The sequence below is a fragment of the Dipodomys merriami genome, unplaced genomic scaffold (assembly GCF_024711535.1).
Source record: "Dipodomys merriami isolate MVZ:Mamm:240054 unplaced genomic scaffold, mDipMer1.0.p SCAF_51, whole genome shotgun sequence".
In the NCBI taxonomy this organism is placed as follows: domain Eukaryota; kingdom Metazoa; phylum Chordata; class Mammalia; order Rodentia; family Heteromyidae; genus Dipodomys; species Dipodomys merriami.
In genome coordinates this window covers 6,030,721-6,057,009 of record NW_027206080.1, presented here as the reverse complement: position 1 = coordinate 6,057,009, position 26,289 = coordinate 6,030,721, and the positions used below count along the sequence as shown (strand labels likewise).

Below are 26,289 nucleotides of genomic sequence, written 5' to 3'. Positions count from 1 at the left end.
ATTCCAGAAATGTTAATATTTATCATATTTGCATTATCATTCTTTCATTATATACACACATAGTAAGTTGTAGGCATGATGTCTTAAAATCAGTACTTTCATGTGTATTTCCTAAATGAGCATGGATATAATTCTATTGTCCACTGACCTATTTCATTAATTTTCTCATTAGTGTCCTATATAACAAAAGAAAACATTTTTTTTGTCTAATATCCTGGTCAAGATCAAACATTCAATTTTTTCCTCATTTCTCTCCATTCTCTGTTAAATGTGACCAGTTTGCCTTTCTTGCTATTCCATGGCCTTTACAGTTCTGAAGAGTACAGGCTAGTTGTTTGGTAGACTATCCTTCAGTTTTTGCTTGCCCACTCTGTTCTTGTGGTTAGAGTCTAGTTTGGGTAGGAATTCTACAAAAGTCCTTCTCAGAATATTTTTAGTCCTATTGGTGGGACTTTAGCCATATGTGGTGATGGTTAGTTCTTTTTCCCTTTATGACTGATAGATTTTTTGTGGACAGTTACTTTAAGACTACTTAGATATCTTACATTCTTGTTTTACCACTCATTGATTATTCTTCTCCCCAGCAGGTAGGACAGTAGGTGATCCTCTTATCCAGCTATGGTTGCCAAGTGGCTTTTTGAATTTCCTCTTTCTGTCTTCATTTGTTATTTGGTGTTCTGTAAGGAGAAGCTCTTTTTTTTTTTCTATTAACTTGAACTCTGAGTGCCCCTCATTTTTAGTAAATTATATCAGCATTGCTTAGCTTTTTTTAAAATCATCATACCAGATCATTTTTATTTAAAATTCTCTGATCCTTATTTATTCATAGAGACCATTTCATTAAGTGAAAGTCTCTTCTTATTTCCAATGGCACATAGAGATAGTAAGTGAAATTCACCCACTGCTCTGTTTGGCTGCCAGCCTCTTGTCCCTTTCTTCAGCGATGGTGAAGTTGATCCCCTTTCCTCAGGGAAGAGAAATTCAAGGTTTATTGCCTTTGCCAATAACAAAGATGTTGGAAAATCGGGTGGCAAAGCTGTTGCCATTGGCATCTTTCACATGAACCACATCGAAAGAACCTGGGAGTCTCTCTCTATTGGTGATCACACCAATTCTTCCCAAGTTAGCACCTCCCATCACCATATATAGGTTACTGGTGTCAAAGTTGATGAAATCTGTTATCTTGCCGGTCTCCAAATCAATTTGAATTGTGTCCATTGACCTTGAAGAGGGGATCTGGGTTGTGAATGGTTAGCATCATGAGTTACTAGATGAGGGATTCCTTTTGTGCCCACAAAGATTTTTCTCACTTTGCACAACTTGTACTTGGCCTCCTCTGGTGTTATGCAGTGAACAGCAAAGCGACTCTGGGTGTCATAGATCAGGTGGAAATTCTCCCCAGTCTTATCGATGCTGAAGACAAAACTAGCAGGGTAGGTGGTATCAGTTCTGACTTTGCAGTCAATCTTAATGAAACGCTGCTGCATGCAGATTTTCTTCACTTCATCTCCTGTCAAGGCATACTTAAGCCTGTTCCTGAGGAAACTGATGAGAGGCAGACATTCTCTCAGCTTGTGGGGACCGGTAGATGGACAAGGAGCAAACACATCGGTCAATTTATCCAACACTCAATGCTTGGGAGTGGCTACCTACTTCAGGTGCTTCTTGGGACAACCAGCCATGGCTGCACTAGGAACTGAAAGAGCTGCTTACCTTTTGTAACATTGTTATTTATAGATTTTCTCCACAGGTGTCATAAGAAAGGAAATAATAAAAAACACTAGTAATTCAAAGCCCATTTTAATTCAGTTTCAGAATATTGTTTCTTTAAAAAACAAACAAAAACTTTGGCCAGGCATTGGTGGCTCACATCTGTAATCCTAGCTACTCAGGAGGCTGAGATCTGATGATCATGGTTCAAAGTCAGCCTGGGCAGGAAAGATAGTGAGACTCCTATCTCCAGTTAACCACCACAAAAGCTGAAAGTGGAGCTGTGATTCAAGAGGTAGAGCACTAGCCTTGAACACAAAAGCTCAGAGACAGAGCCCTGGCCATAAGTTCAAGCCCCAGGACTGGCACACACACACCAAAAAATTACAGTAATAAAACTTAGTTTTATTAAGAACAGGCCTAGTAATGGAAAGTGAGGAATAGAGGAGGAGTAACTAGCAGGAAAATAAGCTTGTTTAGAATTAAAATTTTACTGAAGGACTAATCCTGTGTGTGATACCAAAATAGCATCATTTTAAGTTGAGTACCAGTAACTTATGCCTGTAATTCTAGCTTACTTAAAGAAGCTGAGATCAGGCGTTATCAAGGTTTGAAGCCAGCTTTGCAGAAAAGTCCATGAGACTCTAATCACTAGTTATCCAGCTAAATTCAAATATAAAACATTCACTCAAATGGTAGAGCTGTGAGCAAACCAAGCTGAACAAAAACTCGAGGTCCTGAATTCAAATCCTGATACCAGCTTCCCCCGTCCCCAAAAGGAAATATCTTAATTTCAAAAACTCCAGTAACCTAAGTGGCGCTGTAGCTCAAGTGGTAGAGCGCTCGCCTTGAGCTGAAGAGCTGAGGGACAGCGCCCAGGCCCAGAGTTTAAGCCCCACGACCGACCAAAAAAAAAAAAACTCCAGTAACCTATGGAGGCTTGCAGAATGACAAAAAATGTAGGTTGACTTATTACAAAAAAGATTTATTATTTTATCAGAACAAATACTAAGGCATATGCTGATTAGAATACATTCAGTTTGTTCTTTAAGTAGGCCCAGCATCTTAGATATCTTTAAAAAGTTTCTTTTATATCTGGGTATCATCCTACCATCTGCTTTTGATTATTATCAGTGAGTTTTAAAAGTCAGTTAGCTCAGTCAGTTGTTAATGGCCTTGTGAAAGTTAATGTTTTTATGCAGAATTAGTATGCTACCTCACTGTAAAATGAAATGCACAAACTTATTTTTCAATAATAACGAGACACTTCAGTTTCTCCCTTGTATAAAAACTTTGAAGACAATTGTTGGATTTTTTGTTTGATGATGGCCTTTTCTTTAGTTTCTTTTTGGCATATAGCACAATAACAAAGAGAAGGAAAGGTAAAACACAAATTCTATAAACCAGAAGACAGCAAAACCCCAGGCAAACCACAAAGTATGTAGAATGGCTGCCAAAAAGCAGTGGAGATTAAGCTGCATTTAGGAAGAGAGGATAGAGAGGGTGCTCAGGGATAGCAGGAAAGGCTTCCAGAAGCTAAGCAGTTTTAATGAACCTAGATCCCTTTTACAGCAGCATCCTGTGAAGTTGTGGAGAGGAAGCTGTGTAGTACCACAAACCATTTATGCCACAGTTGCTCTGTTTGTCCTTGTGGCAGTAGGGAAAGATATGACTACATTTGTCTCTCTCCACTGCCTATTGAGAAGCAAAATACTTGACTGTCTTAAGGAACAAAATCAACAGATCTTTTAAACAACTTATTACTTTAAAAGCCACTTTTATAATCAGTTCTAGAGTTGGCAACAAAGTAAATGTTCAGTTGAAAAGTAGAGACCCTATGCTACATACTCTAATAAACATCTTTTCAGTTAATATTCTTGACCTATTATGTTGCTGGTATGTGAGTAAAGGACAATATTTTTAAAATTGTAATACCTGAAAATAGATGTTTTTGATAGATAATTTTTTTGAATTTTAACACAATGTATTGTAACAAGTATATGATCATATAATCATCACTATAGTTGGGATAAGAAACAGTTCCATCCTCTAAAACTACCTGTTTGTTCCCCTGTTCCATTTTATCCCAATTTCCCTCTCCCCTCTTTTTTTTTCTGTCAGTCCTGGGGCTTGAATCTGGGCCTGGGCATCTTCCCTGAGCTCCTTTTGCTCAAGGCTAGCACTATACTACTATGAGCCACCACTTCTAGTTTTCTGGTGGCTAATTGGAGATAAGAGTCTCATGGACTTTTCTGCCTAGGCTGGCTTTGAACTGTGATCCTTAGATCTCAATTTGCTAAGTAGCTTAGATGACAGGCATGAGCCTCCAGTGCCTTTTTTTTCCTCTGTGTGTGTGTGTGTGTGTGTGTGTGTGTGTTTGCACGTGTGTGTGCATGCATGCACTGGTATTAGAGCCTGAGCTCAGGGCCTCACATACTCACTTTGCTTTCTTGCTCAAGGCTGGCCCTCTATCATTTGAGTCACATCTCTACTTACTTTTCCCTTGATTCTACACACTGGCAACAACTGATGTGGCAAGAATTTGTATAGAATGGATTATTATTTAAGTATTTAGTAGAATTCACTTAGGGCGTGGAGACATTTTTCACAGAGAGGGCTTTTTTGTGTATGTGTGTGTGTCAGTCCTGGGGCCTGAACTCGGCCTGGGCACTGTCCCTCAGCTCTTCAGGTCAAGGTGAGCACTCTACCACTTGAGCCACAGCGTCACTTCCACCTTTTTTTTTTTTCTGCTTATGTGGTGCTGAGGAATCAAACCCAGGGCCTCATGCATGCAAGGCAAGCACTCTACCACTGAACTACCTTCCTAGCCCCCAGAAAGGGCTTTTACTTTATTTTATTTTGGTGTATAATACTTGGAATTGCTTTGTTTCATACATCAGAACTTCATTCCTTTTTATGTTTTAATGTTGTTTGATTGTACCTATCTTCATATTTTGTTTATCCACTGATCTATTGATCTATTGATGAATACTTAAGTTAGCTTGACTGTTTGGCAATTGTGATTAATTTTACTATGAGCTTTGTGGTCCCAGTGTATGTATGTTTGAGTCCCTACAGTCAGTTAATATGTATATACAAACAATAACCTCTTCAAAAAGTAAAAGCATAAAGGGCTAGGGATGTGCAGGACCCTAGCTCAAACTTAGTTACTGTTAAAGAGGATGGGGATTTGAACAGGCATTTCTGAGAGAACATAAGCAAATGGCCAATAAGCACATAAAATAATAGTTAACAAGCTTTAGGCCTTAGGGACATGTGTACCACAACCATTGTGAGATACTCCTTAGCATACATTAGGATGGCTCTTATGTATGCTAAAAATAGACAGTAAGAAATACAGACAAGCCGTTGGAGTAAGAGGAACTCTGCATTGCTAGTGAGAATCTGAGCAGTACAGTTGAGGTACACAGATCAGTTTCCTCAATGTTAAAATGGTTGCATATATAGGTAGTGCCACCAACTCTAGCTTCATTTGATGACTTAAAATTCTGATAAAGTTATCAGAATTTTTATCTGTATTCTTTTTTTTCTCTATTTTTGTGTCATATCCAAAAAACCAATGCTAGTCACATTACAGTCTTTCCTCTTATTTTCTTCAGATCTTAATAGATTTAGCTCCTATATTTAGATCTTTGATCTGCTTTCTGTTTCATTTTGTTTATACTGTAAGATAAGGGTTTAGCTTCATTATTTAGCATTTAGACATCCAGTTTTCCCAGTAGCTTTTATTGAAAAGACTATTTTTCAGCTGTCAAATAGTTCTTGGCTCTTTTGTAAAAAACCAATTAGTTGAATATGTGAAAGTTTATTTCTGTACTATTTGATTGATCTATATATGTTCATACATAGTACCATTTTATTTTAATCATTGTAGCTTTATAGTACTCTTTGAAATGAGGATGTATTCTACAAATCTTGTGTGTGTGCACGTGTGCACGTGTGTGCGCGTGCGTGTGTGTGCCAGTCCTGAGGCTTGAACTCAAGGCCCAGGTACTGTCCCTGAGCTTTTTTGCTCAAGGCTAGTGACTAACACTTGAGCCATAGTTCTCCTTTCAGCTTTTTGGTGGTTAATTGGAGAACAGTCTCATGGATTTGCGATGGGGCTAGTTTCAAACTGTGATACCTCTTGAGTAGCTAGGTTTACATGCATGAGCCGTCAGTGTTTTTCATTGCTCAGAGTATAGAAATTGAATTGATTTTTGTCTGCTGAATTTATATTCTACGTATTTACTAAAATCAGTTATTCTTACAATTCTTTTGTGTGTGTGTATGTATGTGATACTAGATTTTGAATTTAGGTCCGCTCTTTGGCTTACATAGGCATTCTAGTTGTATTGCTGAACTATACCTCAGCACTGGTTATTTTTAAGTTAGGGTCTCATTTTTCCTGGACTACAATTCTCCTCCATTATGTTTACTAAAGTAGCTGGGATGACAGACATATGCCCTCAAATCCAGGTTCTTCTTTTGAGATGGAATTCCATAAACTTTTCCCCCCAGACTGGCCTTGAACTGTGATTCTTCTGGTCAGCCTTCTGAGTAGCTAGGGTTACTGTACCTGTTCCCTTTCTTTACTTTCATCCTGGATAAATCTCTAGATCTGAAGTGTGCCTCTCATAGACAGTATGTCATTTTATTATTTTTTATTCTACCAACTTAGGCCTTTTGATTGAGATTTTAATATGTTTATATTTAATGTAGTCACCAATAAGGAGGGACTTCTGCTATTTTTTTCCTTAAAGTTTTAAAATTTCTATTTTATGTATTAGTGTTATAGTTTGTATTTAGTTGATTTTTCATGACATGTGTTGATTCCTTTTACATTTCATTTTATATATATTCTATATATTTTCTTCATAGTCTGTTTCTTCTTGAATTAATTCTGGTAGATTTTAATCTTTCCAGGAAATAGTCTATTTCATCTGAATTGTTAAATTTTTTGGCATAATTTAAAATTTTTATAACATCTTTATAACAGACTAATTAAGAGATGTTATAGAATAATGAATGAATAGAATAAAGAATGTGAGTTTTTTTTTTTTTTTTTTTTTTGTCGGCTGTGGGGCTTGAACTCTGGGCCTGGGCGCTGTCCCTCAGCTCTTCAGCTCAAGGCGAGCACTCTACCACTTGAGCTACAGCGCCACTTCCGGTTTTCTGGTGGTTTATTGGAGATAGGAGGCTCACGGTCTCTCCTGCCCGGGCTGGCTTTGAACCGTGATCCTCAGATCTCAGCCTCCTGAGTAGCTAGGATTACAGCTCATGGGCCACTGTTTGTTTGTTTTTGTTTCTGCTTGTCCTAGGGCTTGAACTCTCTTGGCTTAGGCACCATCCCTGATCATCTTTTGCCCAAGGTGAGCACTCTAGCAGTTGAGCCACAGTGACACTCCTGGCTTTTTTGAGTACTTTATTGGAGATAAGAGCCACATGGATTTTCCTACGTGGGCTAGCTTTGAACCAAGATCCTCAGCTTTAAGCCTCCTGAGTAACTAGAATTACAGGTATAAGCCACAGCGCTTAGCCAAGAAGGAATGTTATAAGAAATATTCCTGTCAGGTGGCTCACACCTATAATCCTAGCTGCTCTGGAGGCTGAGATCTGAGGATCATGGGTTGAAGCCAGCCCAGGCAGGAACGTCTCTGAGATGCTTATCTCCATTTAATCACTGAACAACTGGAAGTAGAGCTGTCCCTTGAGTGGTTGAGCACTAGCCTTAAGCAAAAGAGCTTAGGAAAAGTGCCCAGGACCTGAGTTCAGCCCCCAGGATTGGCAAAAATACAAACAAAATTTGTTCCTCAACAATCTATAAATAATATATTATTTCTTACTCTTTAAATGGTAATTTATGTCTTCTTTTTCCTGATCAGTTTAAAAGCTTATCAGCCATATTCACTCATTTTTCTTCTCAGTTGACACATGACACGTGTTTATGGGTACAGTGTGATAAGTTAGTACTTGTATTTGTATTTCTTAAACATTCATTGTTTCTTTGTGCCAGGAAGCTCTTTATAAAATATATAAGTAGTTATGAAACTTGTGTGGCAGGCAGAATCACAAGATGTTGGTGTCCTTAGGAAGCCTGGAGGAAGAAGGGTATAGTATGGGCTGGAAATGCAGTGGTATGGATTCTTCAGACTGGGTGAAGGTCTGTGAGGGTGCAGTCTTCTCCAGAAGCAAGCATTTCAGATGGTGTTAATGGGGACTCTTTGGAGTATCTGCCTTACCTTTTCCCCATGGTGGAAAGTCCCACATGGTTTAGTATTGGTATCAGCTGGAGAAGAGGATGGTAGGTGCTGCATGCAGTTTCTGTTATAATTCCTTTAAGAGTCTCCATACTCTGTAACATCCCTGCCACATCCACAGCAGCATCCTGCAGCTGGCACAACATGCCAGTACAATAACCATTTTTCTTTGTTTGGGTCTTTTCTGTGGAAAGAAGCAGGCTAGGCAGGTCCCATCAGCTATCACGTGGATCTTTGATCTTGTCTCTTTGTTTCCTCTTGAGTGATTTCTATTGCCACTTCCTCACATTTTTTTCCCCTACAGATTCTAAATTTGTTGTTAATCCCATCTCAGACTGCTATTTTTATTTCTAGAAATTTGAATATGTCTTGGATCACTCATGTTCTAGGCACAGTTTATCATGTTTTATCATCCTACCCTGAAATACAAATTATTATTATTTTTTTGGGGGGGGTCCGGTCATGGGGCCTGAACTCTGGGCCTGGGCGCTGTCCCTCAGCTCTTCAGCTCAAGGCTAGTGCTCTACCACTTGAGCCACAGCACCACTTCCAGCTTTTTTCTTTTTGCTTATGTGGTGCTGAGGAATCGAACCCAGGGCCTTAGGCATGCAAGGCAAGTGCTCTACCACTGAGCCACCTTCCAAGCTCCACAAATTATTTTTAATATACCTTTGTCATACAGGAAACAGTGCCACATGTTAAATATGTGTTTTATTACCTATTTTTTTTGGTTTGGGTTTTTTTTAACTGTATTTTTTTTTTTACATGGTTGGAGAATTTACTTTTATTTATTTAATTTTTTATTGTGAAAATACCATACAAAAGGGTTACAATTACATGGGCAAGGTAATGAGTGCATTTCTTTTTTTTTTTATTTCATTTCATTTATTTTATTTTATTTGTGAACATACTGTACAGAGGGGTTACAATTACATGGGCAGGATAATGCGTACATTTCTTACCAAGCATTGCAGCCTCCTCCTTTTGTTTACCCTTCACGTCCCTTCCCAGCCTCCCCCCTCCCCCCCAATCCCAATCCTTCTCCTTCCCCCCCATTCCCCCCCCCCACCGACGTTGTAAAGCTCGTTTTGGACATGACAACTTGTACTTCTCATTGTTGCAACAGGTCCACCTGTATCCTTAAACAACTGGTTTTTCCCCATCTCCTCCTCAAGTTATATTGACATCAAATATAATGAAAGCAGGGGTTATACTGTGGGGGAGGGACATACAAAGCAACAAAGAGATAATCTTATAAATGCGTTAGAAACACATGCATGAAAGAAAAAAAACATTAAAATACATATCTAAGGGTTCATTTTCCTGACATCACATTATCTGACCTTTTCCGCTTGACTCATGCATATACTAGATATTGCAAATAAGGGAAACCATGGGACCTATGTTTCTTTGGGCCTGGCTTACTTCACTTAATATAATTTTTTCCAAGTTTTTCCATTTCCTAACAAATGGGGCAATGTCATTCTTTCTGATGGAGGCATAGAATTCCATTGTGTATATATACCACATTTTCTTGATCCATTCATCTACTGAGGGGCATCTGGGTTGGTTCCATATCTTAGCTATGGTAAATAATGCTGCAATAAACATTGTTGTGCTGGTAGCTTTAGTGTGGTCTTGTTTGTAAACTTTTGGGTAAATGCCCAAAAGTGGGATTGCTGGGTCATAGGGGAGTTCTATGTGAAGTCTTTTGAGGAACCTCCATACTGCTTTCCAAAGTGGTTGAACAAGTTTACACTTCGACCAACAATGCAGTAGGGTTCCCTTTTGGCCACATCCTTTCAAGCTCCACAAATTATTTTTAATATACCTTTGTCATACAGGAAACAGTGCCACATGTTAAATATGTGTTTTATTACCTATTTTTTTTTTGTTTGGGTTTTTTTTTAACTGTATTTTTTTTTTTTTTTGTCTTTTCTTTTTTTGGTACTGGGGATCGAACCCAGGACATTGCACTTGATAGGCAAGCGCTTTGCCATTGAGCTACATCCCAGCCCTTATTACCTAATTTTTTTCTGTAATGAATTACTAGAAGTCAGTCAAAAGTTCCTACTCCTTTTCCTTATTGGGGACAGGTGTTTTATTAGGCATTTAGTACATGAGGATGCTGTTTGTTCATCTTAGTTGTTGCTTTTCTGAATTAATTGATCCTTTCTACATTTATATCCGAACTTCTTGAGCTATTATTTTCCCTCTGCCAGTGGGATGGACTGCACATTATTTTGATACTCTTTTAAAGACATGTGGGAGGTTACTGTTCATTTAAGCCAAATGGCTTGTGTCAACTCCTTTTCCTGGAAAGGCGTGAGTTTATTTGGAGCTGCTGTAATAAAACTTTGTGTGACTTCTTATGAAGTTCTTTTTGTACATGAATTAGTATTCATGGAATTAGTATTTATAGGACATTGAGCTAACCTCTTTCAGTAAGAGTCTGAGGATTCTTAAAAGGTTGGGCATAATCATTTTATGTATATAAATTACATTTTTGAAATTGTACAGTATCATGATCATTGGTTATGTAAAATAATAATCTTTAGGATCAAACCAAGAATTCATAAGACAGGGAGTGAGTGGCCCTTCTGTTTGCTTGCTTGCTTGTTTTTTCCAGCCCTCTAGGCCAGTTACATGAGATCTGATCTAGCACTTGGCTGTAATTGAATAATTCTCTTAACAGTATTGTGTGAATGCAAAAGGAATCCCTGGAAACAGCCAGGATTCACAGTCCCTAATGTTCTTTCTGCTCTAGCACTGTTAGAATTCTAGCTCTTGATTTTAGATACACATAGTCAATCATCACTTTACATTGAGTTTTAGCTTTTATTTTTGGAAATAGACGAGTATTTGAATTCTAAAGTGTTTGTTTTTCATTTAAGCTAATTAATTCTCTGTGACTGATCATTAGTGACATTTTTTTCTTTTAGCTTCATATCCAGAATTCTGAGACCTTAAGGTGTGCAATTGAGCATTTGATAAAGTATCTTTTTCTTTTCTACTTTTCTTGATAATGGATTTTAAATGTATAATTTACTAGGACTTATCAGAATTTTCATTTCTTCAAGGTGTTGACTTCAAGGTGAAAACAATTTCAGTGGATGGAAATAAAGCTAAACTTGCAATATGGGTAAGACAGTTTTTCAAATGTATTTTTATAAATATTAAACCAATACTTTTAAACTGATTTCAGTGTTCTAGAGGTGAATGAAGACCTTGTATTTAATAACTTTTACTTAGGGAAGTTGATGTTGGTGAAAGGATAGTTAGATCATATAATTGATTAGAGACTTGTTTCTGTTACAGTTATGAAATGTATAATTTCTCCAGAGGATTCCCAAACAAAGCAAATAGACATGCCATCACTTACTCTGATGAGGAGAATCCATGTCACTGGATGGTTTCACTAGAGTTTTAAAAAGACCTCTGAGATTGAACCACACTAAAAGCAGCTGTTGAGGGAAAGGAAAATGAAATGATACTTAGGAAAAAAATTATTTTTCTGTCTGTTGATGTGTAATGTTTATAAATTTTGAATTTGCCAACTTGAACTTTTTTTTTTAGTACTTTTGTCTCTCCTTAATAACCACTTTTCATTTTACTGTTATTTCTACATTCTGATCCAACTTGCTTTGTTGACAAGACCTTTTTATGCTAGTGCTCAGTCAGGTAGCATTTCTGTTGAAAACATACAAGAGGCTTGGGGTCTGTCTGGCTATTAGTCTCTAATATAATTGCTAACCTATAAGTACAAATTATGTATATTATTTGTAAAGACCTGTTCTTTTATATACTGATTTCTATGTATCATATATACATGTGTGTATTTATATATATCCATATACTCATATATGTATATATATACATGTCTTATAGCATGATAAATAATAATAGAACTGATTGCCAGTCATCAAATTGAGACTTCCTTCTACATGGAGGTTAGATGGTAAATGCTGCCTGCACACTAGCCACAGACTGAACAGCATGTTTTATGTGTCATACAATGAGAGTCTCTGGATGGCATGCTATTTCTAATATACATTTTCTTTCAAGACAATAATTATATGGCCGCGTTTAATGTTTTTGTGTAAATTTTTTTCTGGCATGTAATGTATTTGTCTCTCTCTAAATATGTTTTACAGCAACCAGACAGTACTAGTTAACAAAAAAACATTGTGGAAATTGAACAATATTCTAAGTATATTGGACAGTTTAGAATGTGGGCTCCTGTACTAGAATGGGGGCTGATTTCCCATGGGCTTTGCATAGTTAGCTCATTACCTCTCATCACCCTTGCTGGGCTAGTGAGATTTTTCTCTCACACATGAAAGGGCTCTTCAGCATTTAATTTACATTTACTTTCTACTTGCTGCTTAGAGAAAGGCTACAGGTATTATAATAAATATTTTTTAAAGAAAAAAGGTTTCCCTTTTCCTATAGGAATAACACTGGCTCATTCCCCAAAGGATCAGACTATAGAGAAAAAGTTTATCTTTAATCATTGTAGACATTTTAGTAAATGTCCTTTAAAATATCTAGATACCTGCATACATGCTTGTTACACGTAGGTGTAAGTGCAGTTTTCCAGAAGGCAGGAATATACCTTACATTTTTAATTGTGTGTCCTCTCTTTTCTCTACCTAGTCACATATGGTGTACATGTTTCTGTGCCAATAAAGTGTACGTGGCCACTTGTCATTCAATTTCATGACTATACTTTAGTTAGCCCTTAGTGAAAGGTATTATTTGAGGGTAGTTTTCCATAAAGGTAAGCATCAGTCTTTTGAGCATCTTGAGTTAACACACCTGTGTACTTGCTTAGTTATTGTAGGATGTACACCTTCTGGGAGAAACATAGGTGAAAGTTTAGTATCATTGCACGGTAAAAAGTGTTTATCTTTTAGTTTTAGCCCACCATTTATATTCTTCCATTTATATTTTGGTATTCAGTCATCTACCTTCTTCATCCTTATTTCTCATTTTTGCTTCTCTGAGGCAATTTTGTTGTTGTTTGTGGAGCTTTAACTTGGGACTTGGCACTGTCTCTGAGCTCTTTTGCTCAAGGCTAGCGCTCTACCATTTTGAGCCACAGCACCACTTCCAGTTTTCTGGGGGCTAATTGGAGATAAGAGTCTCATGGACTTTCCTGCCTGGGCTAGCTGTGAGCTGTGACCCTCAGATCTCAGCCTTCTGAGTATCTAGGATTACTAGTGTGAGTCACCAAGGCTCAGAAGAGGCAAAATATTTTACTTTTATTTGCACTTTGTTTTTCATGTGTTTACTGGTCATATTTAAAATGATTTTTCTTTTTTCTTTTTTCTTTCTTTCTTTTTTTTTTTTTTTTTTTTTTTTGAGTCTGGTCGTGGGGCCTGAACTCTGGGCCTGGGCGCTGTCCCTCAGCTCTTCAGCTCAAGGCTAACACCCTACCACTTGAGCCATAGCGCCACTTCTGGCTTTTTTCTTTTTGCTTATGTGGTTCTGAGGAATCGAACCCAGGGCCTCAGGCATGCAAGGCAAGCGCTCTACCACTGAGCCACCTTCCTAGCCCCTTAAAATGATTTTTCTTGATAGCTATTGCTCATTTTATGTTAGTATTCATATTTTCCATGATTAAAGTCTTTATGTAATGAAACTGTGAGCTATTTGTCATATGCTACGTTTTCCATGGTCGTCTATCTTTAGAATTGTAAGATGCATATGTTTATGTTCTTATATATTTGTATAATACTAATTCTGTTTTATGCTACAGATGGTTTGTTTTTCAGTCTTTTGTATACTCAGATCTTTATAGAGATCAGATGAGGAAAGAAGCTGGTGGTGATGTGGTTGACATATAGGAGGTTTTAATTTTTACATTTTCAGGTCATTTCCTCTCCTCATGGCATCTGAGTGTTGAGTGTTCTGTTATGGCTAGGCAGGCTGAATCCATAGTTTACTATAATTCTGCTTTGGGTTTATTTATGTAAGTAACACGATTTTCTCTCCCATTGGAGGCTGTTAGGAGGCAGAGCATAGTTAATCACAGTCTGACCCCATGGCCTCCTGAAAGTGCACACTGGTCATGACCTCCCAGTCTCTGGTGGTTGTTGCCTCATTTCTGCTCTGTACATCTGTTAACTTAGCACTTGAGATTCTTTTTTCCCCCTTGGTTGTTCGGTGCCTGTCCTAGGGCTTGAACTTAAGGCCTAGACACTGTCCCTGAGCTTTTTTTTTTCCTCTTCTCAAGGTTAGCATTCTATCACTTGAGCCACAGCTCCACTTTGATCTTTTTGTGTGATTAATTGGAAAGAGTATCACCGACTCTTGGGTAGCTTCGAACTGCAATCCTCAACCTCTTGTATAGCTAGGATTACAGGTGTGAGCCATCAGCTGTGACTTGAGACATTCAGATCCTTGGCTTATCTATTTTTCTCCTCACCTTACTTCATTAAAAAGTTACAACATAAAAAGAAGCATAGATGGCATTATACCTAACCCATTGTTGAAAATAACTTCTGACCATGTAAGCATATCGTTACTACAAATTTTGATTCAGTGCTCTAGGAAATGGTTTTGGTGTTTTTTCCCCCCTCTAAATCATCTTACCTATTTGAACATTTTTTGTAAGGGAATCAAAAAATTTCAAGAATTAATATCTGATTTAACTAGTCATAAAGTTACAGTGACTTTCAGTGTTAAAACATTTGCTTTGCATTGGCTTAAAAATTAGGTTTTATTAATATCTTGATTAGAAGTATACTTCTGATTTTAACCTTGTTTGTAATTACAGCAGATTTTAAAGTTGACCTCATTGAAGACTAGAAAGAGTGAAGTTTATATTCTTAACTTCTTTCTAGCTTTGGAAATTAACTTATGGAAGTTATGGATGTCCTTCAACTATACAAATACAATGACGTTAATAACAAAAATGTCTGGTATTATTTTATACTTAGCCTTGTCCCAAATCATTAGTTCTGAGACTGAAACAGTGTTCCATATATGAAAAACATCTAGTTCTTAAATTTTCAAGTTTTCTATTCGACACCAAGTCTTTTTTTTTTTTTTAAGTAATGACTGTTCCTTTTCTTTCCTTTCTCTCACAAAAAAGATGCTCTATAGTATTCAAAGCTAATTGAGTAACATTGAAACTGGATTTTTAGACCCCAGGGGTAGAGGGTGAGAAAGGTATGCATATAAGAATGTCCCAAGTCACAGATGTGGCCTGTTTGTTCATCAGCTCAGTCGTCTTTGGAGGAATTCTGGAGAAATTGTTACCACTTTACCATTGGGACAGAGCAGAAACAAGTTTCCTATCTGGAACTTTCCTGAAGTTTTAGCTGTTTTCTTTCAAGATGATAAGAAAGGCATTGCCTCTTTGAGTGGGTAGTTTGCCTTCCACACAATATACTTACCAGAGCTGGGCGCTGGTGGCTCACCTTGTATCTAGCTACTCAGGAGACTGAGTTCTGAGGATCCCAGTTCATAGTCAGCCTGGGCAGTAATGTCTGTGAGACTTACCTCTAAGTTAACCACCAGAACATTGGAAGTGGTACTGTGGCTGAAAGTGGTAAGGCACTAGAGCCTTGAGCAAAAATGCTCAGGGACAGGGCCCAGATGCTCAGTTCAAGCCCCAGGACCACCATCACTAAGGTACTTATCAGTTTATTTTCTCTTACCTGAGCTTAAGGTGGTTGCAAAGGGATGGTAGCAGAGAAAACCTCAGATCAAAGGGCTCAGATACAAAGTTGTATCTGAATCAACTTCTAGTCAATTCATAGGACCCAGGAAGAGCACTTGTACCTTTTTGATATATAATCATCAGTTACTTTCTAAGTTGATGATATTGCTAAAAGAAATTTATGAGCATGGTTGATTTTTTTTTTTTTCTACAAACTTGAGTTGATTTGATCACTTGATTATGGTTATCACAAAGAGGTTGCTGGCCAGACACTGGTGGCTCAAGCCTGTAATCCTAGCTACTTAGGAGGCTGAGATCTGAGGATCATAATTCAAAGCAAGCCTGGGCAGGAAAGTCTGTGAGACTCTTACCTCTAATCAATCACCAGAAAACCGGAAATGGCACTGTGACTTAAATGGTAGAGTGCTAGCCTTGAACTGAAGAGCTTGGACAGTGCCCAAGCTGAGAATTCAAGCCCCACAACCAACATTTTATTCTAGTAACTATTACAGTAAAACATAGGTGAATGATTCCCCCACATACATCCCTATTACCCAGGTAATTCAAGTCTATTAACAATGAAGTTGATAAAGTATTATTGAGGAAAAATTAAGATTATCTAAAGGAAAAAACCCAAAAATTTATTTGGTGTGGCTATCTTACATGCTTATGTCTCCTACAAAGAAGCTTATATAGCAGTGGTGTAATGAAGAATTACATCTTACTGTTGATGTATGTATGCTCTGGTACACAGATGTCATTTTGTTGTCAAAGCACTACAGTGAAATACATAAATAAAAACTTAAATTCAAAAAAAGGTTGCTGGACATCCATGTTATGTTTTATTAATGGTTAAAAATGTCAAATTATTGGCCTATATTATGGTACCAATTATATACTTACACAGTAACTCTGCTTTATGTAACTTTAAATTTATCTTACTATTCTTGAAAAGTTAAACATATATGCAAATTAAGTGACTTTAAATATTAGAGTCAGGGCTTATAAAAAGAAAAACCTTTGAAGCCAAAGGAATATTTAGAGAGAAATCATGTTTTAGCTTACAAATTTATCTGTGTAGAATGTTTAATTTTTAAAATGTAATTTTTTTACTTAACCATGGCAGAATGGGGACTAGGTTCTGTTCTAATGAGAATCTCAAGAAGGGTAGCCTGCATTTTTTTTGGGAGGGGGTAGTCTGGTCGTGGGGCCTGAACTCTGGGCCTGGGCGCTGTCCCTCAGCTCTTCAGTTCAAGGCTAGCGCTCTACCACTTGAGCCACAGCACCACTTCCGCGTTTTTCTTTTTTCTTTTGTGGTGCTAAGGAATTGAACCCAGGGCCTCAGGCATTCAATGCAAGTGCTCTACCACTGAGCCAACTTCCCAGCTTAAGTATATCTTTGGAAGAACAGTAAACATACAAAGTGATTTAAATTGAAAATTGTTTCCCCTTTCAGTTTTATTTCTGGGACAATGAATTTGCCCAAATACTCTGTTGTCCTACAGCATTCTCTCCTTTGGCCCAGAAAAGAAACTCACTGTTGCTGCATCTCTCATTGCTGTTTTAAAGTTCCTTTCCAATCTTGTAAACCCCTTTGAGATTAATACCATCTATATCTAAAAGTTCTATCTAAAGGAGTTTCTGCTGGAGGCTGGTGGCTGGCACCTGTAATCCCAGCTACTTAAGGAGGATCATGGTTTGAAGCCATCCTGGGCTGAAAACTCTGAGACTATTACCTTCAATAAATTACTCAGGAAAAGAAGCCAGGAGGGCACTATGGCTCAAGTGGTAGAGTGCTAGCTTTGAATACCAAGAGGCTCAGGGTCAGTGCCCAGAACCCTGAACCAGCAAAATAAATAAATAAATAAATAAATAAATAAATAAATAAATAACCTTCTGCTTGGCCCCAACTTCAAGCCCCAGAACCAGCAAAATAAATAAATAAATAAATAAATAAATAAATAAATAAATAACCTTCTGCTTGTCCCGTAACAAAAGTTGCATTTACCACCATGAGACTGGTAGTTAAGTTGAGGTTGCTATACATCCTTTTATTTCAAGATAGTTTTTGCTGGCTGCAAACAGTTTGTCCACCACTGCTTTGCTAAGATCTTAGTTACCCTGAAGCCACAATCTAAAGAGACTTGTAGCCAGGAGACAAGAGAAACATCCAGGAAGTAGAGGTTTGTTAAATTAAGTTCATTCTTCTCTTCCTCCTCCCCAAGACTTTTAATGAATTCTGAACTACTGGCCTATGGCAAGAATTGCTCAATCAATGGTGATGTTCTAGATGAAGTCTCTGCCTTAGACATTTTCATTTCCTGCAAGTTATAGCTCCTTTATAGTTCATTAACCCTATCTTGAGTCAGAATCATAATGAGTATTTGGTTTTATGCACTGACCTGAACATGAATATATAGAAATCCTTAAAATAGCCCAACCTAAAAAATTTAGTACCAAAAATAAGACAACCATATATTGCTCTTGAAGTTTGTAGTTTTCAGCATTGATTCTACAACTTGAGATTTTTTTTTTAAAAATTCCATCCTTACCCTAGACCAATTAAGTTAGAATCTTTTGAGGGTGGACACAAAAATTATCAGAAAATTTGACTGTGCCACTGGAGTAGAAAAGTAATGGCTTCCAAAGAGATGGATGTCATGTATGTTAAATTTTTTAATCTAAAATTTACTTAGTGCTGTTTTCTAGACATGAATCAGTGCTTACTAAGTTTATTTTGTCTGACGTTTCTCAGTAAGAGACAACATGATAGGTAGTCTGACAGCCCATTGTCTCCTTAAGAGAGCTAGATACCTCACAGGTGGTCAGGTCTCCTATTTGTTCCTTCCCCTGCTTCCAAGATAATACAAAGTGACTACAGGAGACTGGCTCACGGCAGAGGATGTAGTTACAGAATGAATGGAGGCGAGTTTTGTTCCTGTATTTGTTTATTTATGGGCCCAAGTCATTGTTTAAAGTCTCTTAAATTAGTGTATTGAAGGTCTCTTCTTTATACTTTGTTTTATTTAATAATAATTGTCACTTTTAGGATACCGCTGGTCAAGAGAGGTTTAGAACCTTAACTCCCAGCTACTATAGAGGTGCACAGGGTGTTATATTAGGTAAGTTTTTTACTTTAATATATTGTTTAAAATATTTATTGGAATTTTGAATTTTAATAGTCTTGGAGGCTGTAAGTTTTAGTTTTATTTTTCTCTAGGGCTACTTTTATAAAACTTGAAATTAGAGTGACTTCATTGGCATTAATGACTATTAGAATTAAAATTTTTTTTCAACCTTTTGCCTGCCAATAATAAAACAAAAACAAGACTCCTTTCTCAAAGGTTTCTCAAAGTTTTCTCCAAGGTACAAATTCTGGTCTTGTCAAAAACAGTTATGAAAGTCACTGATGTTTAAAATTATATAAGTTCTTTTGATATTTTTCTAAGATTTCAATCTGTTTTTTGGTGTTTGGACAGCCCACCAGCCTCCTTTTATCATTACATATATGGCATTGTTGCTTTACTGTATGGTTTTCAGTTATAACACAGGATATAATTTAATTTCCATCACAGTGGGGTTTTAATAAAATTGTATTTGTGTTGTTCTGTTAAAAAAATTTGTTTCTTCCATGTGGAACAAGATACTCATTGTTTATCACTGAAAGTTTATAAAAACCAGGCTTGCCTATAAACATTAGCTTGTAGTTACATATCAGTAATATAATGCCATTGCCTCTTATTTTTATGCTTATTTATTAGACAACTTTGCTTTTATTTCAGTTTATGATGTCACAAGAAGAGACACTTTTGTTAAGCTGGATAATTGGTTAAATGAATTGGAGACATACTGTACAAGAAATGACATAGTAAACATGCTGGTTGGAAATAAAATTGACAAGGTAAGAAACAGATCTGTGTAGTTTGGTTTCTACTTGTTGACTATTTTTCCTAATCATTCCATTTATCTTTTAGGAAAATCGTGAAGTTGATAGAAATGAGGGCCTGAAATTTGCAAGAAAGCATTCCATGTTATTTATAGGTAAGTATGGCAATGAATTATTGTCCTTTCTTTTTTTGTTGTTGTTTTTTGTTGGTCGTGGGGCTTGAACTCTAGGCCTGGGCACTGTCCCTGAACTCTTCAGCTCAAGGCTAGCTCTCTACTACTTGAGCTACTATGTCACTTTCCATTTTCTGGTGGTTAATTGGACATAAGAGTCTCATGGACTTTCCTGCCCGGCCTGGCTTTGAACTGCGATCCTCATATCTCAGCCTCCTGAGTAGCTAGGATAACAGGCCTGAGCTACTGGTGCCCGGTTGTCCTTTCTTTTTTAAAGAGGAATTTTAAAATGCAGTTTTTGTTAAATTTCTTATGAACCAAAGACTCTATTCATTTCATAGTTTTATGCTACAAAATTGAAAGTGCCTTTTCTTTCTCTGAAAACAAAATAGCATCTTACTATGAGAAGTTACATTGAACCTAGCTTACCTGTTGCTCCTAGGAATACTGGCATTCAGCCAAGCTGAGACCCCAATGCTGAAGTTTTGCCTTGCTTGTCCATGTACTAGCAGGTTAGCTAGGTTAGCACCATCTGAAACTTGTCAGAAGTGCTTCTTCACAGCTCTCCCCTGGACTTGCTGAATTAGAATGTGCATTTTAACAAGATCTTCATACAGCTCGCATGCACATATGTGTTTCAGGAATGTGGCAGAACAGGGGTTGGCATACTACAGCAGGACCAAATCTGGCTCCTGAGTTGATAGTAAACTCAGCCATGTCCATTCGTTTACATTTTGTCTGTGGCTGCTTGTCTGCTACATGGCAGAGTTCAGTGATTACTACAGAGGCCATATGGCTCACAAAGCCTAAAATATTTATCTTCTGACCCTTTATAGAACATGCTTGCTCTCCTCTAGACAGGTGGCTTACCAATACCCCAGTCATCCAGGGAACTTTTTAAAATTACAGGGCCCCATTCTTTTTAAATTTTTTTTTGGTTGGTCTTGGGGCCTGGGTGCTGTCCCTGAGCTCTTCAGCTCAAGGCAAACACCCTACCACTTGAGCCACACAGTGCTACTTCTGGCCATTTCTGCTTATGTGGTACTGAGGAATCAAACCCAGGGCCTCATGCATGCAAGGCAAGCGCTCTACCACTGAGCCACCTTCCCAGCCCCAGGGCCCCTTTCTTTATCATAGGATTGAGTACCCAGAGTGATTATAGTGTGGATCAGCTTTCAGAATTAGTGACATAGTGATTCCATGGAATTGATTGGGAATCTGTAGATGGACTTGGGAGCACATTATACATAGCAGAGGTAGGTGCTATGAGTGAGGAGTGTAAGGGTTTTCAGAAGGGAATTGGTACTACCTTTACTAGTTTATCTGGTAATTATTGAACATGACAATAAACAAGACAAAACTCCCTACCAGATAGAGCTTACACACTCTTGTGGAGAACACAGATTTAAGTAAATACTGCTATGAAGGAAAGGAAACACTAGAAAGGAAAGAGAATGGGGTGGAGGCCAGGTAGGGAAAGTTCTCTAAGCTGTTGCCACTTGAGCAGAAACTTGTCAGTGTGATGATCTATAGGCTAGGATGCTAGCAGCACTTCTTAACATAGGAACTAGTTTAGGGTGTCTAAGGTACAGGAAGAAACCTTGAGGGCTGGTGCTTAATTTGAGCTGGGAAGAAAGTGATGATAGGGAGATTAAAAGAGTCATTTAGGGCTCAGAGGTGGATTTTTACTAAGTGAGGGCAGGGGACTAGTGATAGGATCTGCTGGATACTTTTAAAGAGTCTGGCTCTTCTGCAGTAGCCCAGATAAATGATCCTGGTAACCTTGACTATGTAGCAGTAGTGGATGGTGAGCAGTTGGCAGTTCTGGGAGAAACTTTAAAGGGAACATTTACAGAATATGTGAGTAAATTGGATGAGAAAGTCTATGCAATCTGTATTTTGGGCATGAGTAAGTTGGTGGAATTTACTGCCATTAATTACTGTATGAAGATTGAACCTGTTTGGGACAGAAGTGTAAGGAATCAAAAGTATAGAAAGAGGAGCTGGGAAGGTGGCTCAGTGGTAGAGTGCTTGCCTTCCATGCATGAGGCCCTAGGTTTGATTCCTCAGCACCACATAAGCAGAAAAAGCCGGAAGTGGTGCTATGACTCAAGTGTTAGAGCACTAGCCTTGAGCTGAAGAGCTGAGGAACAGTGACCAGGCCCAGAGTTCAGGCCCCACAACCGACAAAAAAAAAAAAAAAAAGTATAGAAAGAGACATTTTCTAGATAACCAGTGGCCATTGGCACTTAGGTTCTATTGAAAAGATCTGGTAGTTGGAGGGACCCCTTTAAGAATGTGGATGGAAAAGGGCTGAAGATTGAACCTTAGGGAACCACAAGAACTAGAAGTCAGTGAAAGGAGGAAGTGCCAGCAAATCAGGCAGTGAATGACATGCCTGTGAGATGGAAGGATTACCAAGAATAGTCAGTGTCCTGGTATTTGAAGAAAGAGGAAATGATTGGCAGCAAATGCCAAAAGATGTTAGATATGGCTGAGATGTTGGATTTGATCAAGTAAAAAGTGTCGGTGATAAAAAGGATGGGTTTAGTGGGTGATGGGGAAAGCAGAGTCCTGTGGTATATGTAGTTTCTCTTTTCATTCTTTTTACACAAGCTCAACCTTGGTGTGAAAATAGTAAGTGGAAGATTTTAAATATAAGCAGTCTGTGGTCTTAGAACTATTTATTGTTACAGAATATTATTATAATTTTATTTATTTTTTATTGGTCGTAAGGCTTGAACTCTGGTCCTGGGCTCAAGCTGAGTGTTCTACCACTTGAGCACCACTTCCGTTTTTCTGGAGGTTAATCAGAGATAAGAGCTCAAGTACTTTCCTGCCCAGCTTGACTGTGAACCTTTATCCTCAGATCTCAGCCTCCGGAGTAGCTAGGATTATAGGTTTAAGCCACCGGCTTATAAAATTGTTTATTGTATTTAATTAGTTTTGTTAATCTCACACTGTGCCTAATTTACAAATTAAGCTTTATCATAGGCGTGTGTACATAAAAATAGTGTATATATGTTTGTACATATTCCCTGTGGGTAAAGGGGACTGCTGCCATTCAAAGACAGAATGTGAGATAAGAAAGTAGAAGCACAGCCAGGTATGATGGACTGTGCCTGTAGTCCCACCACCTAATGAAGAGGAGATAGAAGGATTATGAGTTCATGGGCCAGCCTAGGCTACCTAGCAAGACCCTGTTCCAGCAAAACAAAACAGAACAGTTTATGTAACTTTACTCCCTATGGTGTTGGAGAGTATGTGGGCTGTAGGGCAAGTCTGTTTGAGTTTAATAAGTTGAAAAATTAACCTGACCTCCTTGTAGACTTGTTAGCATATTAGATGAGAGAACATACGATTGAGAAATGGTGGGGTTCCAGGAGCTAGAACGGGCCCAGTGTAGGTAATGTGAAGGAAGGTAGCAGTGAGTGTCCATGCAGTTAGCTTGATAAGTTTACACTGGGATGATCAGGTAGTTGTGGCCAGATTGACTCTGTTTTCAACATGAGGCTAGATCTTGAAAGACTAAGGTGTAGTTCAGTGGTAGAGTATATCCTTTATGCAAGGCTTCAATTCGTTTCCCAGCACCAAAACACTCTCACCCAAATAAAAACAAGCTGAATCAACAACTGAGATAGAGGAGCAGTAAGAAGGCATAAAGTTAGTCACCTCCAACAGTGTCATAGGGAATCACTGGCAAGTGGAGGGTTACAGAGCAGTGCTGAGTATCCACTTGAATTTCACAGTCAAAAGTAGAATAGAGCCAGTGTTCAAGTTTGTGTTTTATTTTAAAACAGGAATATATGCCTTGGGGTTTGTTTTAAAGGCAAACAGAAATCAAAGGAGATAACTTTGATTCAATGTTTGATTATAGCCTTAGTAAATATAATTCTATATGCCATTGTTCTTTTTTGGGGGAGGGTTTCCAGTCGTGGGCCTGAACTCTGGGCCTGGGCTCTGTCCCTCAACTCTTCAGCTCAAGGCTAGTGCTCTACCACTTGAACCACAGCGCCACTTCCGGCTCTTTTCTTTTTGCTTATGTGGTGCTGAGGAATCAACCCAGGGCCTCAAGCATGCAAGGCAAGCACTCTATCACTGAGCCACCTTCCCAGTCCACACGTTGTTCTTTTTTTTTTAATTCGCGTGCATTAGTTATACAGGAATGAATTTCATGATTACATCTCCACACATCCCGTTATGCTATTTTACATTTTGTTCCAGTCCTGGGGCTTGTACTCAAGGCCACTTGAGCCACACCTCCACTTCCAGTATCTTTTGCTGGTTAGTTGGAGATAAGAGTGTCCTGGACTTTTCTTCCCAGGCTGGTTTTTGAACACTTATCCTCAGATCTTAGCCCCCTGAGTAGCAAGAATTATAAGCATGAGCTACCCACACCCAGCACTGTATGCCATTGTTCTTAATAAAATTTAATTCAATTTTGAGAATTTGGAGGAGTTCATTAAAGTTTAACCTGTGGGGAGAAATTACTGATGTGCTTTTTAATATCTTATCGGCTGATCCTTATGTAATGATAATGTCCCAGATAAAGCCTGGGAATATAACCAGAAAAGAACGGACTATGATCTACCTATTGTTTCTTTCTTGAATCCCAGAGGCAAGTGCAAAAACCTGTGATGGTGTACAATGTGCCTTTGAAGAACTTGTTGAGAAGATCATTCAGACACCTGGACTGTGGGAAAGTGAGAACCAAAACAAGGGCATGAAGCTGTCACACAGGGAAGAAAGTCACGGTGGAGGAGCCTGTGGTGGTTACTGTTCTGTGTTATAAACTCTGGGAAATTCCATCTCTTGCATATTTGATCAGATAGTGACATCTTTCTGTATATAAACTCACTGCTATTTTAGGGACCTTGCAGTTTGCACATAATTGTTTTGTATCATGGCAGTAAATACTTGCAAGAAATCCCACTCATTGGCTTTCCCAGGTAGAATGTTATGGTATGCATGCACAGTTCACAGTCTCTAGGTTTTTATGTAACATCAAATAGGTGTACCTTTAGGAGTACATTGGATTTTATGATTTACATTTATCATGTAATTTTTTAAAAACATCCACCTGTCTAGTATACATTGATACAGAGTTTACTTTTGATCTCCTTTTTTTGCTTAAATACTCCTGTCAATTACTGAATTACTTAGTATACAGGTATCATACCTGTCAGATTTTCTTTGAGGAATAACACAAATTTTCTAGAATGTGGGAGATTCTCTTAGTACTAGACAAAATTCTCAGAATGTAGCCCAGGTCAATTCATAATTAAATCTATTTGTTCTGATGATGCCTCTAAAATGTACTTACATGTTAAAGAAGTTTAAGATTTTTTTATTTACTTCAATGATTAGTTCAGTTATTTAACTGGAGTTTTAATCCTGTAATGTGTCATTGGATTCATGATCCTTTCACAGTGTTTTAGCTGCCTGGTGTTTGGCAGAATGGCAATAAGGTTTTCCCCATTTTGGTCCCAGAAGAACAGAGCAGAGCAGTGTGCTTCTATAATGCCTTTCGTTCTTTCAACTTTGAAAACCAACATCTTTCCTTTCATATGCTGTTAGTGTTCATCCAGGTACCTCAACTGTACCCATGTAATGTCTTTGAATATCTGTGTCTTATGACTTCCATAAGTGGCTAGTTGATTCTCAAAAACCTATTTCTGTATTTTGAAGGTGAGGAGAAAAACCATTTGAGAAAGGCATATTGCTTCCAGATTCTGACATGTGTGGGAAAATGCTGTTGCAATGAGAAGGTAGATAAGTTGCTGTAACATGTAACCAGTAGTTTATCAAAACCAACTTGTACAGACTAATAAATTTTTTCCACAGTATTCAGTTTTCTAACCTCTATTGTACATTATATTTTATCTTCACTTACCCATTATTTAATTTACTTTGACCTCTGCTATATTAAGCCCCAGATAAGTACTTTGTTTTTTTTTAAGGCTGGTCACTATAATACCCCTCATTAAGATTCTGATATTAATTTCTTGTCAGTTCTCTATGTACAATTGCAAATGATAAAAGACTTTTGTGAATCTTTGCAATATGTGTGTTCATGAATTTACGTCAGTTGGCTACCTTCTATAAATCTTCATATGAAAACCTCATATATTCTACTTGGTTTACTCTTATGATTAAAGGTTTTATAAATTTTCTATTTTTATGAAACATCAGTCACTTCTGCAACGTTAGAGAAAAGTAGCTGATGTGAGTGCTAATGATTCACTCATGTTACTTTAAACTTTAGGTTTGTGTGTTTATTTAGGGTCTGTACTGACAAGATTTCTGTTTATTACTTTGCTCCTTGAGCTATGTAATATTTTTGTGTATTGGATTATTGTCTTGATTGAGCCAAAATTTTGATCTGTATGATCTCATACAGATCAGGTTTATATTGTAACTTTTTGAGTAAATAGGGCCTGCTTTCCTTAGATGCATTTGTGCAGAAAATGTTACACATTTCCCTGTTATTCTCATCTGCAGAAGAAAATTTGCATATAGTATTATTTAAATTTCTTTTATATCTGTGTAGCTTTTATTTTACTATTTTCTTGTAAGTCTGGAGTTTGTTTC

At 37.7% G+C, this 26,289-nt stretch overlaps 1 protein-coding gene and 1 pseudogene across 1 annotated transcript in view; one reads left to right on the top strand and one right to left on the bottom strand.

The window, feature by feature from the left end:
* Rab18 (RAB18, member RAS oncogene family) overlaps nt 1-25,760 on the top strand; it is a 33,435-nt gene extending 7,675 nt beyond the window's left edge. Inside the window, exons 3-7 of the mRNA XM_069998210.1 lie at nt 11,051-11,112; nt 18,689-18,761; nt 19,422-19,540; nt 19,614-19,680; nt 24,315-25,760. Of these exons, the coding sequence (XP_069854311.1) occupies nt 11,051-11,112; nt 18,689-18,761; nt 19,422-19,540; nt 19,614-19,680; nt 24,315-24,490 (497 nt within the window). The 3' untranslated portion in view covers nt 24,491-25,760. The remainder of the gene's footprint in view (nt 1-11,050; nt 11,113-18,688; nt 18,762-19,421; nt 19,541-19,613; nt 19,681-24,314) is intronic.
* LOC138810905 (small ribosomal subunit protein eS4, X isoform-like) lies at nt 863-1,682 on the bottom strand (annotated as a pseudogene).
* Nucleotides 25,761-26,289: the final 529 nt, after the last annotated feature.